The 15,645-nt window shown below is 45.0% G+C and overlaps 1 protein-coding gene across 3 annotated transcripts in view; it reads right to left on the bottom strand.

Annotated features, from left to right (window-relative positions):
• VWA3B (von Willebrand factor A domain containing 3B) overlaps positions 1-15,645 on the bottom strand; it is an 829,217-nt gene that overhangs the window by 711,607 nt on the left and 101,965 nt on the right. For all 3 annotated transcript variants that reach the window (XM_069204269.1, XM_069204271.1, XM_069204270.1), the window contains 2 exons: positions 10,965-11,124; positions 7,149-7,318 (listed from right to left, as the gene is read on the bottom strand). In XM_069204269.1, the coding sequence (XP_069060370.1) occupies positions 7,149-7,318; positions 10,965-11,124 (330 nt within the window). The remainder of the gene's footprint in view (positions 1-7,148; positions 7,319-10,964; positions 11,125-15,645) is intronic.

Raw genomic sequence — 15,645 nt, 5'->3', positions numbered from 1 at the left:
GATAATAGCGCTTTGCATATAACATGGAAATGCAGGCGATGCCATTGCAATTGTTTATACTGTGGCAATGTAGACACTGGTATCACGACAGAACAAGTGACCTAATAGTTGCCTCTAATGTTTGAGGCATGAGTAACCTGCCCCAGTGCGACCACATGGGCCAGCCTGCTGATACACTGAGGTGCATATTTATAATGGCCTAGTGCCACCTTGCGCCACATTAACGTCATTGTTTTTTACGTTAATGTGGCCCCACGCTGTATTTACAGGGTGGTGCAATGCCTGCATTGCGCCACTCTGTAACCCTTTGTGCTACATTATGCCTGCGCCAGGTATAATGCATGCAAAGGTGGTGTTCCTTCATTAGGGAAGCCGGAAAAATGGCGTAAGGAAACCTATGAGATTTTCTTGCACCATTTTTTCAAGAGCAGGCGTTAAAAGAGGGCTTCCATTCTTTAGAATGATGCCCTATGTACTCTGCAGGAGTATTGCAGAGTACATCAATAGCGTCATGAAAAATGACACTATTGCTCCCTACCCTGCGTCATGGTACGCTGTATTTTAAATACGGCGCACACAAGATGGCAGCAGGGGGTGCTAAGGGGCGCAGGGAAAGTGGCCACTTTCCATAAATCTGCCCCTAAGTTTTCACAATGTACATATGTAAGAAATTGGGTTATTAGTTGAGAGGGATGGAAGCCCCACTCAAATAACAAACACAATCCTTGTCAGGGGGAACCACAAAGGTCACTAAATTAACCTATGCTTAACCCACTGGTAGTTTTGCAAAAAGTATTCAGGCTTGACTTAGAGTCAATGAATACATTATTTATGCAGTAGACACACAATAATAAAGTGCAAACATAACACAGGACAGGAAAATACCAAACCAATTGAAAAACATAGAGTAAATTCTAATAAATGAAATGACACCAAAACAAATTAAATCCAACCAGTAGAAAACAGAGTTACAAGTTTTTAAAGTTTGCAGTGACAAATGGTGCTAAAAAGTACAAATTGCCAACTGCGGTTACCTGGTTGCACTGGATCAGGATAAAGTCACAATTTCAAGCCAACCACAATGGAGCGTGGACTGGGTACAGGACCAAGTCCTCTCGCTGAGGGTTGTACTTTTGTGTATTTGGAGATGAGGTGCGCGGTCTGCGCTGCATCGGTTCTGGTGAAACCACCAATCAGGAGCTGAGAGGTCCTGTATCTCGTTGCTGTGCCTGCATGGCTTCCGCTGAAACCTTCAATCTTGCCAGGAGGCGTACATCCTGACTCCAGCCAAGTGTTCACTTGGCGATCAGGGCTCACTCCAGAAGAGAGCAGCAACAAGGCTTAGGCAGGTCCAGTTAATGCTGGTCAGCTGGACAATTGCAGGGTAGATCTCTGGATCTTGCTGCATCACTGTGGCTCAAACATGTGGCAAAAAATATAGCCCTTTGTCTCATTCTGGTAGTCCTGGGTTCAAAGGAGCAGGTCCAGTTTTTCTTCCTCAGGCAGCATGACAGCCGAGCTTTTCTTCTAGCAGCAGAGTAGTCCTTCTTCTGAGTCTTCCACAGGTCCAGATGTGACCTGAAGAAGAGTTCTGGTAGTCCAATATTTATACCTGGAGCCAGCATTTGTGTGTGGGTAAACATCTTATCCTACCCCCACATCAGATCTGGAAAGTCCTTCCCTTCATCTGTCAATGCTCCAAACTGTCTTGATGACAAAAGCTGGTGTCAAGTTCCTTTGTGTGTGCTAGAGGCAAGACCCTTTGAAGTGTAAGTGGGGCAGGTTACTGTTCTGCCCCTGCCATCATGGCCTTTGTGTGACTGTCCCCTCTGTGTGACTGTCGGGAGGAATACACAAATCCCAACAGCAGAGCTATTCACAGCAATGTGACTCAGAACACTGGCAGAACGCACAAATAGTTGGGACAGGAAAATGCCTACTTTCTAAAAGTTAAAGATACACAGGGCTATCCAATATTCCCCCAAGGCAAATCTAAAAAAATAAATGTTAATTTAGGAAATGTTTAACCACAATTTTCCATTTTCAATCACATTAGTCAAATAGATCCAATATCCAACAAATGGAAATAAGACTGTATACACATACTGTTCAGATAGACTGCATTAGAAACAAAATCTATATGTTTATTAGAATCATGTGTATAGACCATATTCTATCAGCACTGTACAACCCCCACTGAGATCCCTTAAAGTTGGTATTGAAGGTGAAGTCTAAAGATCCAGGGGGGCTGACAACCCCTCTTTGACAGAAACAAATTATTAATGCACAGTCCAAACATACTGTTTCTTGATTCCCACTATGATGTGTCAATGGAGGGATTGTCAACGTTTCTGTCTTTAATGGTCAAAGGATCCGCAAGACCATCCTCAGAACTCAGTGTTGAAAGAATAGTAAACCCACGGTCACACCAGCACAAAATAACTCAACGCTATACTTTTTGCCAGATCCCACTTGGGGGTGGATACTTACCGGATGCTTTATATTCATCTGTGACACCCAGCTGTGGAAACGTTTTATGTTGGAATGATATTTTGCATTTTAGGGATATAACATCTGCGCAGTGGCACATTTCTTCCAATCTCATTAGATTGAAAGGAATTTTCTACACAATCTTGTGAAGTGAGTGCAAAGAGCCCTGATGAAGTCCTTCATAGCACGAAACATGTCGGCTAGGCTGAAGTATTTATTATATATGGAATATGAATAAAGACATTATTAATGGAATCTGTTTGGCTCCCTCCTTGTATAAGGTTTGATAGAAGAAGATTTTGTGTGATGACTCTGTAGATTAATCTACATTTTAAGATGAAGACTGTGCATAAAATATTTCAGTGTTCCTTCTTTTGAGATTCGTTATATTTGTGCAGTGGTTACTGGGCAGTGAGACCACAAGGGGCTGAGCACTATTTGGAGACACTATTTGGAGACATATTAGATACTTACTTCAGTGCAGTTGTTCTAGGGCCAATACTGCCCCACTGTACACCACTGGTTCTGACCCTGATCATGTTTGATGGGTCTACTTCAGAGTTTAAGCCCACAGTCCTTAATCCCATATGCCACCAATCAAGAGCCAACTGGGCTACACTGCAGAAAGAGAGTTATATCTGGCCACCAGACTCCTTGAATTCTGGACACCTTATAGCAGATTATTGGTGAGTCATTTGTGAAGCTTAACAGTTTTGGACACCTTGGTTGTAAAGTGGACCCAGGCACTTAGGTTAGCTGATTTTGTCAAATACCCTGAAACTATCACTGCAAAACAGGCTCACATGATTAAGCGCATTGACTATCCCAAAGACTCTGTGACATCACAGAACGGCAGTCCAAAAGCAGAGGATTGACTAGCACAGGCCAGGGTCATGCATAATCTAGAATGCAGGACCCGGCTGGAGTGTCCCATGGCAATATGTGTGAAAGTGCAATGAGCTCTCCATATTCCCTATTGACCTGCGATTCCTGCTGAAGTTCCCATGGGCACATCAGGGGTGATAAGGCAATGACAGAGGTGGGTCTAGAGTGGGTCCTAGCTGTCGGAAACCCCTAAAAGGAGATGAGCAGCAATGACCCTAAAGAGCCTCTGAAAGATGTTGCGCTCCATTCCTTAATTGCACAAAACCACTGCATAAGGAACTTAACAAGACTATTATGCAGTTCCAGAGTGAACAGGGTGGCTGATCAGGACAGGGCAGCACTACAGGCAATGATATGGGCCAACTTAGTGGACCTGCATCTTAGAGGGTGAAGAATAAACATTTAGTACTAGGATAATGCCCTTCCTGTTCTCCCTAGGGCAAGATCAATCTTAGTATCCTGTGTGGGATATCGGAGAATTGCAGGCAAAGTGCCACCTGGGATAACTTGCACTGTACACCACATGGCAGCTGCAGATGAGCCTCTACATAAGTCTGAGACCCAGGTCCGCAGACTTGCGGTACCATCTCACCTACCACAGGAAACCTGTTTGCAAGTACCACACCGTAAAGCAAGCTCAGAGGAGGAGAAGACAACACACTTCTGAGCATACTCACTGGTAAACGTGTAAGCTACTGGGAGCAGGATCCTAGTGCTGGAGAGACATGAAGCCACTGATTCAGGTCTAAGATGAACCGTTCTGATTTTCAAGACCTAAACCTACACAGTTTTGCTATGAATTAATAGTTGAAAGCTCCTCCTCAGAGTATGGACCAGCTGGAGGTGGTGAAATGCCACTGCACACTAATCACAAGGACTCAGATAAAGGCCCCTGATCCCCCCTTCTGAACAAAGCTGCCAAATATATACCAGGGTAGACCGGCCTCCAGATGCCACAATGTCAAAGAAATCATCAATCCTGGTGAAAGATTTATATGGCCAGGAGAGACCCCACACACCTTGCAACTCCACAACCTTGGCAGAAACACGGACACCACAACTGAGGCTTCAGGCAGAGGGAAGTGCTACTTTATGATTGTCTTCGTTAGTTACACATGTAACCTCTGCCTCCAGGGACGGTAAGAGAAGGAGGGACTGTATTTAGCAGAGGGACATCATCACATGTGCTGCAGATAGGAAGATGCTCAAGTGTGAAGTTAAGGAAGGGGATGCTTGGATGTGCAGGGGTAGAAGATTTTCCCAGCATAAATGTGGCCCGCAAGACCAAGAACATTTATAAGTTGGACAGAGATGACATTTAGGAGTTAGAAAGCCATTATTACAGTTGGGGTGTAAGGTGTAATGAGGGGTCGAGTGGAGAATAAGGAAATGGGATTCACAAAGCAAAAGCTTTTACCCAACTTGGAATGGAGGACGTAAGGCCCTAAACATAACAAAGTCAGTTGGGAGCACTAGTGGGTTTTAGGAAAAAGAGGGACTTGGAGGATGGTCTTCCACTCTTTCTGGACAATAACGAGAGTAGGTATGCTTCAAAGAACTTGAAAAATAGAGTCCTAGATTGTAATGCAGAGCCTTAGGCTGATGCACAGTTAATTTCTTTGGTTGAATAATTCTAATACAAGTTCTTCTATGCTGAGTAGTTCACTGTAGCAACCTTGTATTTTAGGGATTTCCTACCAGATGTTTTGGTTTATAGTGTATTAGCCTCCTCCTGTCAAATAATTCCACTCTGGGTGAGCCCCTAGTTCACTTAGGGGCATGTTTATACTCTGTTTGCGCTGAATGTGCGTCATAAATGTTGATGCACATTCAGCACAAACCTTGCCCCATATTTATACTTTGACGGCCAGCCCCGCGGACGCCAAAAATCCTCTATGTGCGTTATTTTTGTGATGCAGGAAACCGCCTTGCGTTAAGGACATGCAAGGTAGGCGTTCCCGTCCCAAAAATGACTTTAAGGCATGTGCGCCTTATTTATACTCCCGCGTCATTTTGACGCACAGGAGGGGGCAGGCCTTAAAAAACGGCACACAGCCTGGGTGAGGGCAGACGTTTAGGGACCTGTGGGCTTACTTCCTGGGTCTTTGACCATGGCAGCAGTCCAGAAGTGCCCTTCCCTGCCCCCAGGGACACCCCCTGCCAGCCTTGCCCACCCCGGGAGGACACCCATGGATGGGGGGACCCATCCCAGGTAGGTACAGGTAAGTTGGGGTAAGTATCATTTTTTTATTTTTTTAAAGTGGCATAGGGGGGCCTAACTTGGGCCCTCCTACATGCCACAGTGCCCAATGGCCATGCCCAGGGGACAGAAGTCCCCTGGGCATGGCCATTGGGCAAGGTGGCATGACTCCTGTCTATGCTAAGACAGGAGTCATTTCAATGGGGGTTGTGCGTCAAACAATGGCGCAAGTCCGGTTTGAGCCATGATTTTTGACTCAAACCTGACTTGCACCATTTTTTGACGCACATCCCCCATTTTCCCCTACGCAGGCGCTGCCTGGTTTGAGTCATTTTTTTTTTACTCTGACGAGCCCACAGCGCCGGCTAACGTCAATCCTTAAATAAGGCGCCCGCCTGGCGCATAGGAATGGTGTTAGCCGGAGGTACATTTTTTTACACAAACCAGCGCTGGTTTGCATCAAAAAGTATAAATGTGGACCTTAGTACTTCACCAGTCCTGCTGAGGATCAAATTAGCAGGGAAGCGTTAATCACTCACTCTACTACTGTAGAGCAGCTTGACTCCCACTTGAATTGCCATTTCCAAGGTGTTGTCTGCAGCTCTGATTCTTTACACTATAAGCAGTCAGTGCTCTTGCTCACACTTCTCTGGCAAGTACTGCAGTTTATGACTCTTTTCACTGCACACTCAAAGCTTAAGCTTCAAAGGAATAGATCCTTAGTAAAACACAGTGTAAAGATGTCTACTCTGGCTACACTCTCACATTGCTGCTAGTTTAACAACTTCAAAACATGGCCAGATGCATTCTACTCTTTTGCCAGCTATTGTTGCACAACAAGACACATACAAGCCTCGAAACAACAACAGTAATCTTAACCACAGAATACAAACATGTAATGCTTAATCTGGCGCTCCCTGATTAATAGACAATAATGAGGTTAATTTTCTAATGAAATAGTCATGGGTCTTTTCTTTCCACAAGCCTTTTCCTCCTTCCCTCTGCCCCTTTAATTTTCCTTTCTTTAAAAATATACACTAATATGTTTCATGTTTTTGTGTTTTATGGTTTTTATGTGCTATACATTGTTTCTATTTTATTGCAAAGATTGTTTCCTATGTAATAAGATATTAAAAGGAAATGCCATGGTGGAATTGTTGCGCTTAATGAACTAGTGCTTTTGTATTAGTTCTTGAATTAACATTAACAGGTGAATGAAATAGACCACATTGTAACACCCAGGTTTTAACTTAAAGAAAAGCCTTGCGGTCAAGGATGTTTATTTAGTACTGTAAATATAGCAGAGTGAATTATTCCAACTGGTAAGAAAAAATACTTATTTAATTATAAATGCATTGCATTCTGACACCTTATACCAATTCAGTAATACCCTGTATTATTTTCAGCGAATCCGTAAACCATTTTCATGGACAAGGAAATAAAGCACATTGCCTTCAAATCAAATTGGCAGTACTGCTAACTGGAAGTCAGCCATCAAAAGGCGCTGAACCAGGAAGATAACAACCCAGTCACTAAACATGCATTGTTTTCTGAAACGATTTTCGTTTCATACCTGCCAGAGGTCTGATGGCTTAATTCTTTCATGAACAGCAGCGTGTCTTTGTCAGTAGAGTTGAAAGACACCGTGTGAATAGGGCATGGACTCCCTGATAGCATTTGGTGAAGTAACTGCTGCAAATGGTCTGGCACATCACCCACAGCAAAATAATACACAGCCTGAACCTGTGGAAGATATAAAGATTTATTGTAACAAAAGCACACTACAAAGCCAGCCTTCTAGAACGGCGAACACAAAGTGGCCTTACTGGAAAGGTCACACATGGGGACAAGATTTTCAAGGCACGGGATTGAGTCCAGAATAGAGCAATTTCTATTATCATTTGCCTTTCCGCGGACACTATTCCTTAATTAACACACACCAGTTGTATTAGCTAAATAATGTTCACAACAACGGTTGTTTAATATGCAACAATTATTACACGTATTTATTCATTGCACAGCGCCTGATTCACAAAAAATATAAATTCCAGACATGGGTAGACATATCTCTCTTCTGGTCAATTTATACATTTTTGGTCATTCACAAAAGAGTCGGTGTCAATTACCAGGTATACATCCATCAGTTAGTGTTTTTCTCATTGTGTATTTGGTGCTAGTCTACTTTTTGGAATAACTTTTGTGTGTAGCTAGTGACTCTGTTGTTGATGACCTGCAATTTAGCAGCCAGTGGTCAGTAGTTCTTCTTTCTAGAAACATCATCCATAACTAGCCTGGAGAAAGTATATTGTTTATTTTTCATACTTTAGCTAGATTTGGCTCTACATCTCACATCTAAAAAGAATGGCTTCTCAAAATGTTTTCCATCTATAGGTTTTCAACCCTGAGTGGAAAGACTGCATCGGAGCATGAAAGTACCAGATCCCAATTCACAGAAATTGGATCTGAGGATTTCGTGAACTAATATGGCACTTTCCACAGCAGAAATTATTGCACTAGATGTGTAGATTTGTCAGCAAGCGTAAATGGTACATGGGTTGAACAAATGTGATTAACAACCAAAAGGTTGTGAAGAGTCACAGATACTTGCAGTAATGTAACTTCCAAGAGTAAACCTACAAAACGTAGCCATAGGTGGTGCAGGATTTCATCAGTTCGAGATAGCTGCAAACATGGATTACTTACATATGGTTGGTCCATACCTGTAGTCTCGCTGAATGGTCGAGAGCCGACTGAATGGAATCCACCCACAGTAATTTCCAGTGGTATAGACTGATGCAAGCATTTCCTTCCATCACATTTGCGACAAATTAGTGCCATGGGGAAGTTTCCTGTCACTTATGAGGCCTAATGAGGCTGAACAAGGCCTAGATTAGCATCTATTAGCACTATGATGGTGATATAATTCATAGAAGACTTGAACTAGGAGTTTAGGCTAAACTCCCAATTGTAGCCAGGCACGTATAAGGAAGAAAAAATAATGAACAGGAATCCGGCCGAGTAAGTAGTTGTGGTTCAGGTACAATCAGGCATTTCCTACCCTTCCATTTTTGCTAAGTAAGTTACCTAATGTGGTGTGGGAAAGCCCAGATGTGAGTCCTAAACCTGAGCTGAGACTAAAGCTGCACCTGATTGACGAGCCCCAGTAAGGCAGAAATAGTTTAATAGCTTCTAGTAAGTAATATCCAATATCTAATATTCTACTTTACACTATGTAACACATAAAATCTATTAACATATGTGCTGATTGTTATTATTAGCAGCAGTAGTAGCAATAATAATAATAATAATACGCACATGCATACATACATGCATGTATATATACCTACACATATGCACATAATGTCTCATGAAAGGACATGTACATGACTTGACACACATTATGACATAAAAATACAAACAACTGTGAAAACGCTAAAACATAATGTATTTAGGATCTATATTAATAGGTCAGGGATGGGCGATGCACAGTGTTTGGGGTGTATGTAGCTTTCACTGTTATTTTAGTTATGATTTCTAAGATGGTATTCACCTGTTTTATACAGGGATAGCACAAAAAACATTCCAATTAGAAAATACCAACCTTGGGCATACTGATTGTGGAGATTCAGTGTGGGGTTCTGTAAGCTCATGCAGAGATAAGAGATGCTCTGAAAGATGCTTAAAACAGCATTGCTCAGTAAGAGCGCAAGTGAGAGACTTCTGCTAGTTTAACTTTTATCCAAAAGGTCATAGTTTCCAGTTAAGGGTCGGGATATATTCCGGGGCGCACCCCTTAATAGCATTCTGGTACCCAGCAATGATGCACAATGCAAAACATTCAAGGGGATGTATGCAATACCATTACACATCACAAGGGCAGGGCAGGCACACCTCACCGTTGGGCAAACAGGCCGTACCTCGCACATTAGACACTGGCACTCATTTTAACCTCGGTGGTCTTTTTCCAAGACCGCTGAGGTTCCTCCGGGCTGAAGACCGCCAGTGGTGGCGGTCTTCCGCCAACCATATCATGACTGCTGGCAGCCCTCTGCCCTTTTTCAGATGGAGAGCCGCCAGCAGCCATACTGGCGGTCCGCGGTGAAGTGGAGGCTGCTCCACCGTCACCGCCACATCATCAGAACACCGCCCACCGAATAACTTCCCAGTATTCGGCGTGGCGGTGTTCTGGTGACGGGGTGCTGGCGGTGGAGCAGCCCCCATGGATCCCGTTCCCTCCTAGAGGATCACCGGAACAGGTAAGGTGGTCGTCCATTAGGGGAGGGGGGTGGGAGGGTGTTGTGTGGTGTGTGCTTGCATGGGGGTGTGCGTGTGAGTGTGTAGAGGGGGTGTGTGAGTGCGTGTATGAATGCAGGGGTGTAATGTGTGTATGGGAAATGTGACGTGGATGTATGTCTGCATGTATGTGTGCGTGTATGTGTGTGAGTGGTGTGAGCGTGCATGTAGGGGAATGTGGGGGTTTCTGTGGGTGTGGGGGTTGCGGGGGTGGGGAGGGGGTCCTACCACCTTTGGGGGGGTGGTAGGGAGGTCGTGGGTGTTGGGGGAGGACTCAGGGGAGGGGTAGACCCCAATCAGTGCCAGGGAACGAATTCCCTGGCACTGATAGTGCCTACTGCCGTGGATTTCGTGGTGGTACAAAACCCCATGAAATCCATGGCGGTATGCGGGGTCCTGATACCACCGGCAGTCTAGTGACGGCCGCCGGGCTGGAGACCGAAGTCTCCAGCCCAGCGGTCGTTACCATCCTGGCGGTTGGTGTGTGAAAGTGGCGGTTTTGCTTGGCGGTAACTGCCATGCTCAAAATCAAATTTGTTTTCCGCCGGCCTGTTGGCGGTATTACCGCCGCTCTAGCACCGACCGCCAGGGTTGTAATGAGGGCCACTATCTGGAACGCAACGGGTAGCAAGTGCAGAATCGTCAGCAGTGAAGAGGCAGAATCAAATTAACGGACCCCACACACCAGAGATGTGGAATCTTTTCAACTTCTTGGAGGTAGTTGATCAGGAATTTGGGGATTAACCAAGTAGAAGATGTTGCCCTTAAGTAAGACAGGAGATGCCACTGGTACAGCAGATGGGATATGGTAGTGAAAAAACTGTGCATAGCTTTCAAATGGAAACATCAGGAAGATACTGCTGACTGACTTGCAAACCTAAGAAGAATTTTTCATTGATTTTAAACCCTAGGTACATTTGCCAGATTTAGACATTTAACATTACATGAAGTAGGTAAGATACTATGCCAAATCAAGTAATCTTCTAGGAATAAAGCAGATTGTGTTAATTACTGTGTTAACTATTAAACAATTACATTCCTCGAATGCTTGGTGACATATAAAGTTAAGAACCTTTGCTGATGCATACAGACTTACAGACTTGTCACCCATTGCTTGAAGAATAGCTTCACAGGGACCATTCTTGCCAGCAACTCCCGATTGCTCCAGCTTCCATATCCACTCAATAGCACAGTTGATGGCGTGTGAGGAAACACAGGCAGATTTATCTTGCCACCTCACAACATCCTCTGCTGCCCTGCAAATCACAATAGTTTGGATTTAGTCAAAGTAAATAGCACCACAAGTGAAATTCAACTTCATAATTCTCGAAAATACTAGTACTGATCATGCACAGTGTAATAGCAATCTGAAATTTAAAAACTAGTTGACATGCAAACTTTCCACTTTATTTGGCCACCATACTTAATTGCTTATGGTAAGGATACTGAAACTGAAATCTGTTTTCTAGAATATTCAAATTTGCAAAATGATAAGACACTTTGTAAGCGTTTCTTTTATGATACAAATAGGGACGTATTTGGGGATTGGTGTTATACTAAATTTGGCAGGGTTTCACTTGTGTAACTTTAATGATTTAGTTCCTGGGTCATCCAGTTGCCCTGTGGTACGCCATAAGCTACAATAAGACAGGTACAGTTGCATCTAATTTCTCAGCGTAATATGCGATCCATAATAAATAAAACCTGACAGATGCTATACTGTTTGGATATGCATCTTGAAAAACAAATAAAGATGACAAGAAATGGAAGGGAAGAGTCGTAGACCCTTTGCCTAAGAGAACAATATGTGCAGGGCCCACAATTATTTTGAGGTTTCTGGTGATATCAGGGCCAAACTATGTTTTACAGTACCCAACACAAATATTGATGAAACTGTTTCTTCAGACCACATATACATGACCAGATTTAATTTCTGTTTATATATTAAGCGATTCAGCCTGTTCTGAAGAAAGCTAGTTAAGACTTGGGCAGGGCAGAGTTTCATAGACTCCTGTCCAAAAGCAGCACCCAACAGATGGGTTTTAGGCTCAAGTTTATTTGTTAAAGGTGAATTCTACTGTGAAGTACAGGGCTAACATCTTCTGTGGTTTTGTGAGAATCAATCTCAGTTTATAAGGTCAATAGTAAAGACAAGGGCGTCATTAAGCCATCTTTTTGAGAACATTTCTTTATCCACATGCAGAAGTCTACGAGGTGTATGAAACTCAAACTCATCCTAAAAACTCTATAAATCAATGCAGAAAAAAGTAGACTGTAAAACCCAATTGTACTCAATTGAGTTACACTTTGTCTCCTTTTCAGACACAATATCTGATGGTCTGTGGTCAACATTAAGCCTCACAAGCAGCCATAATGACAAAGTTGAAGGCCAGCAACCTAGATGCATCAAATAAGATATGTGTTATTTCTCAATCCCAAGTTGCTTGGACCATATCCCAAGAGGACAGTACAGCTGGCCGAACATTAGAAAATGATGTACCCTATATGTCAGCTCTGCCAGCTCTATAGCCATCCTTTCAAAATAACAAACAACAGTCATTAAGGCTCAGCTGCTTTTTCGAGGGAGGGTCTGAGGTTAGGACAAGGCAAGCTGCAAGGCAAGCTACAATGTATCACTCCACAACAGCCTTCCATGAACTGAGTATACCATCTCAGGCTCTCAGCCCCTATCATGAAACAATATTGGCAGTGTTTAATTAATAACAATTACACTGCCACATACTTCAATAACTAAATATATTAAAATACTATCAACAAACAGATAGAACATTCATTGAAAGTATTGTTAGTGCCCTGCCTAGGATTAAGAAACTAAAATAAATTAGTTAAGGGACTATGGGGGTCATTACAACCCTGGCGGCTGGCGGTATGTTGGCGGTAACACCGCCAACAGGCTGGCGGTGTTCTGCCAGCAATTATGACTGTGGCGGAATTGCCACGGCCATACCGCCGGCCCCTCCACTTTCCCACCAGGATTCCGCCTGGCGGTCATAATCCCCAGGGCAGCGGTGCAAGCACCGCTGCCCTGGGGATTATGAGTCCCCGACCGCCGGCCTGTCCATGGCGGTACACACCGCCATGGAAAGGCTGGCGGTAAGGGGACTTGGGGTGCCCCTGGGGGCCCTGCACTGCCCATGCACTTGGCATGGGCAGTGCAGGGGCCCCCAGGCATAGCCCCGTCGCGCATTTCACTGCCCGAATTTCGGGCAGTGAAATGTGCAACAGGTGCTACTGCACCGGCTGCACATCAGCATTGCCGCCGGCTCTATTACGAGCCGGCAGCAATGTTGATGTGACATTTCCGCTGGGCCAGCGGACGGTAACACTGTTACCGTCCGCTGGCCCAGCGGAAATGTCATAATAGGGAGACAGAAATACAGCCGGCAATGGCGGTATTCTGTCTCCCGCGGCCTCGGAGGTCTTTTGAAAAGACCGCCGAGGTCGTAATGACCCCCAAAGTCAGTATCATCCGCACTGTAGACAATTACAGTATTAAAAATAAAAATAAACTGGGGTGTGGTCAACTGGGCCAAGATGGTAGACGCTCTTTGCTGAACTCGCAACCAATCCACCAAAAACGGACAGAATCCTAGGTGCTGGCGTGGATTGCAGGATGGAATGCCTACTCCTATTGCTCTCCAAATGCCGAGGGGAGCACTGAATGCCCGATTCCTGGCACAAGCAGGCCTAGAGTGGCGTCTGACACTGGAGGCCTACATCAGGCCAGGAGCACGAGTCTGCACATCAATAAAGTAGAGGGCGGGCCTCAGAGCCCCACCACACACTTAACCAAGATCGAGCAGTGTCACCCAGGGTGGGTTCCAGGGGATTCCAGGTGTGGCCTGCCTGGGAGAATACTGAAGTAGGCCCGGGGTCCCAGCTACCGCTAAGGCCGAATGAGGATCCGACTACGCCGGACCCAGTGGGATCAATACAACTGCGGTTGTGTTAGGCTGGACCAGACAGATCAGGGCATAGCAGCCTGCTGGACTACCAGGGCTGCAGACACAATGCTGAGCAGCGGCCTTGGACCCCTATTCTCTATGTGGACAAGGCACACCGATGACTTGCACATTGGCCTCCCACCAGGGCCCCACCACACCCTATGATAGTCAAATACCTGAACTACTGCAATCAGGACACTATACTTCGAGAGGCCCAATGGGTGGAGGAACTCCATTTTTAGGGAAGTCGGGTGATGATCTTCCCAGACTACATCTATGCGGTACAGCAATGGCACAGAACCAATGATAACATCAAGCAACAGTTATGGTGCAGTGAAATCTGCTGCATGCTTCTCTTCCCGGCATGACTCAAGGTGCTCCATATTTCTAAATCCTGGCTCTTCAAGACCCCAGTGGAGGTTTTCACCTCTACTGTGAAACAACTTTCACTTAAATGTAAAGCTCCACCCCCGTGGACTCCACGGATACAGGGACCAAGGAGATTGGACTACCCCAAGGAAGCAGATGAGATTGATGCAGCAGAGCTTCCAGAGCTCGCGAAGGAGCCTCTCTCCAATTGTTGGGGGAAAGGGGCACCCAGAGTCGCCCTCTCCATCCCTTTGATCCATTTCACTCTCCTCAGCTAGTGGCTCCCTGGATAACCAGGGCGCTACAGCTGATGCCTGACCGGACCTGACAACACTGTCTCCTCGTTTCACCACCAGTGACAATATATCTTTTTATCAGCTGTAGTTCGGCTGGGTTGGGACTCAGGGTTTCTTTTGACTTGTTTTCTACCAAGTTACTGATTGTTATGTTATGGGGTGGAGGGGTATGTTGGGGTGTTTTACTGTTTCAACAGTTTTCTTTTCTGTTCTGCTTTTTCTTACAGGTACTTGTTGCACTTTCCACCCAATCCACCTTGCCTGCTCCTTTAGAGCTCACCCCCCATGATGGACCATATCGAATTGCTCACTGTCCTCTCCTGGAACATTAACTACCTCAAAAACAAGATCAAATGTGGGGCTGTATTCCAAAACCTTAAATGCCACACCCTTCTTGTGGTGCTCCTGCAGGAGACCCACTTGCTTGGTAATCACTGCCCTGTCCTACAACAAAGGGTTCACATCCAGATTTACCATGTCGGCTATACTGCTACCTCTCAAGGCACAGCCATCCTCCTGCACAAATGGGGGACCCTGCTTTTTATGAGATCCCATTGCAATGCTCTGGGCCACTTCATCCTTGTGGAGGGTGATATAGAAAGGTGTCAACTGAACAACTGCCTCCACCTACGCACCCCTCATGCTCATGTCCCCTAGTCTGCAGGTGCTTGCACCCTTGCATCTTCAATCCCTCCCTAGTCCCACCCTCCCTGGGGGAGACTTTAACTCTGTGCTTGACACCCTGATGGACTCCAGTAATCCCTCAGTCTAGAAGGTGTGCAACTGCCTGAACAAGAAATAGGGGACAATATCATCAAAGGCAGGAGAGATTGGTGCCCCTGAGCCGTATGGAATACCACAAGCCATTTATAAACAAGACCCCCACACTGGGCAAGGAAGCTGGTTCCTCTTTACTCTAACAGAGTTCATAGAGAGGACATACCCACTTCATGGCGAGGGGCAGTGATCGCCCCAATCCATAAAGGAGGGGATAAAACACTTCCAAAAAACGACTGCCTTATCACACTCCTAGACAACAAAGCAAAATACTGCACATGCCTTGTCCTTCATGACCTGATTCACTGGGCAGATGCAAATCAAATAATTCCAATAACTCCATCCAGATTTAGGAGGGACTCATGTACAA

Source organism: Pleurodeles waltl, chromosome 8 (genome assembly GCF_031143425.1).
Source record: "Pleurodeles waltl isolate 20211129_DDA chromosome 8, aPleWal1.hap1.20221129, whole genome shotgun sequence".
Classification (NCBI taxonomy): Eukaryota; Metazoa; Chordata; class Amphibia; order Caudata; family Salamandridae; genus Pleurodeles; species Pleurodeles waltl.
This window is presented reverse-complemented; position numbering and strand designations above follow the sequence as displayed.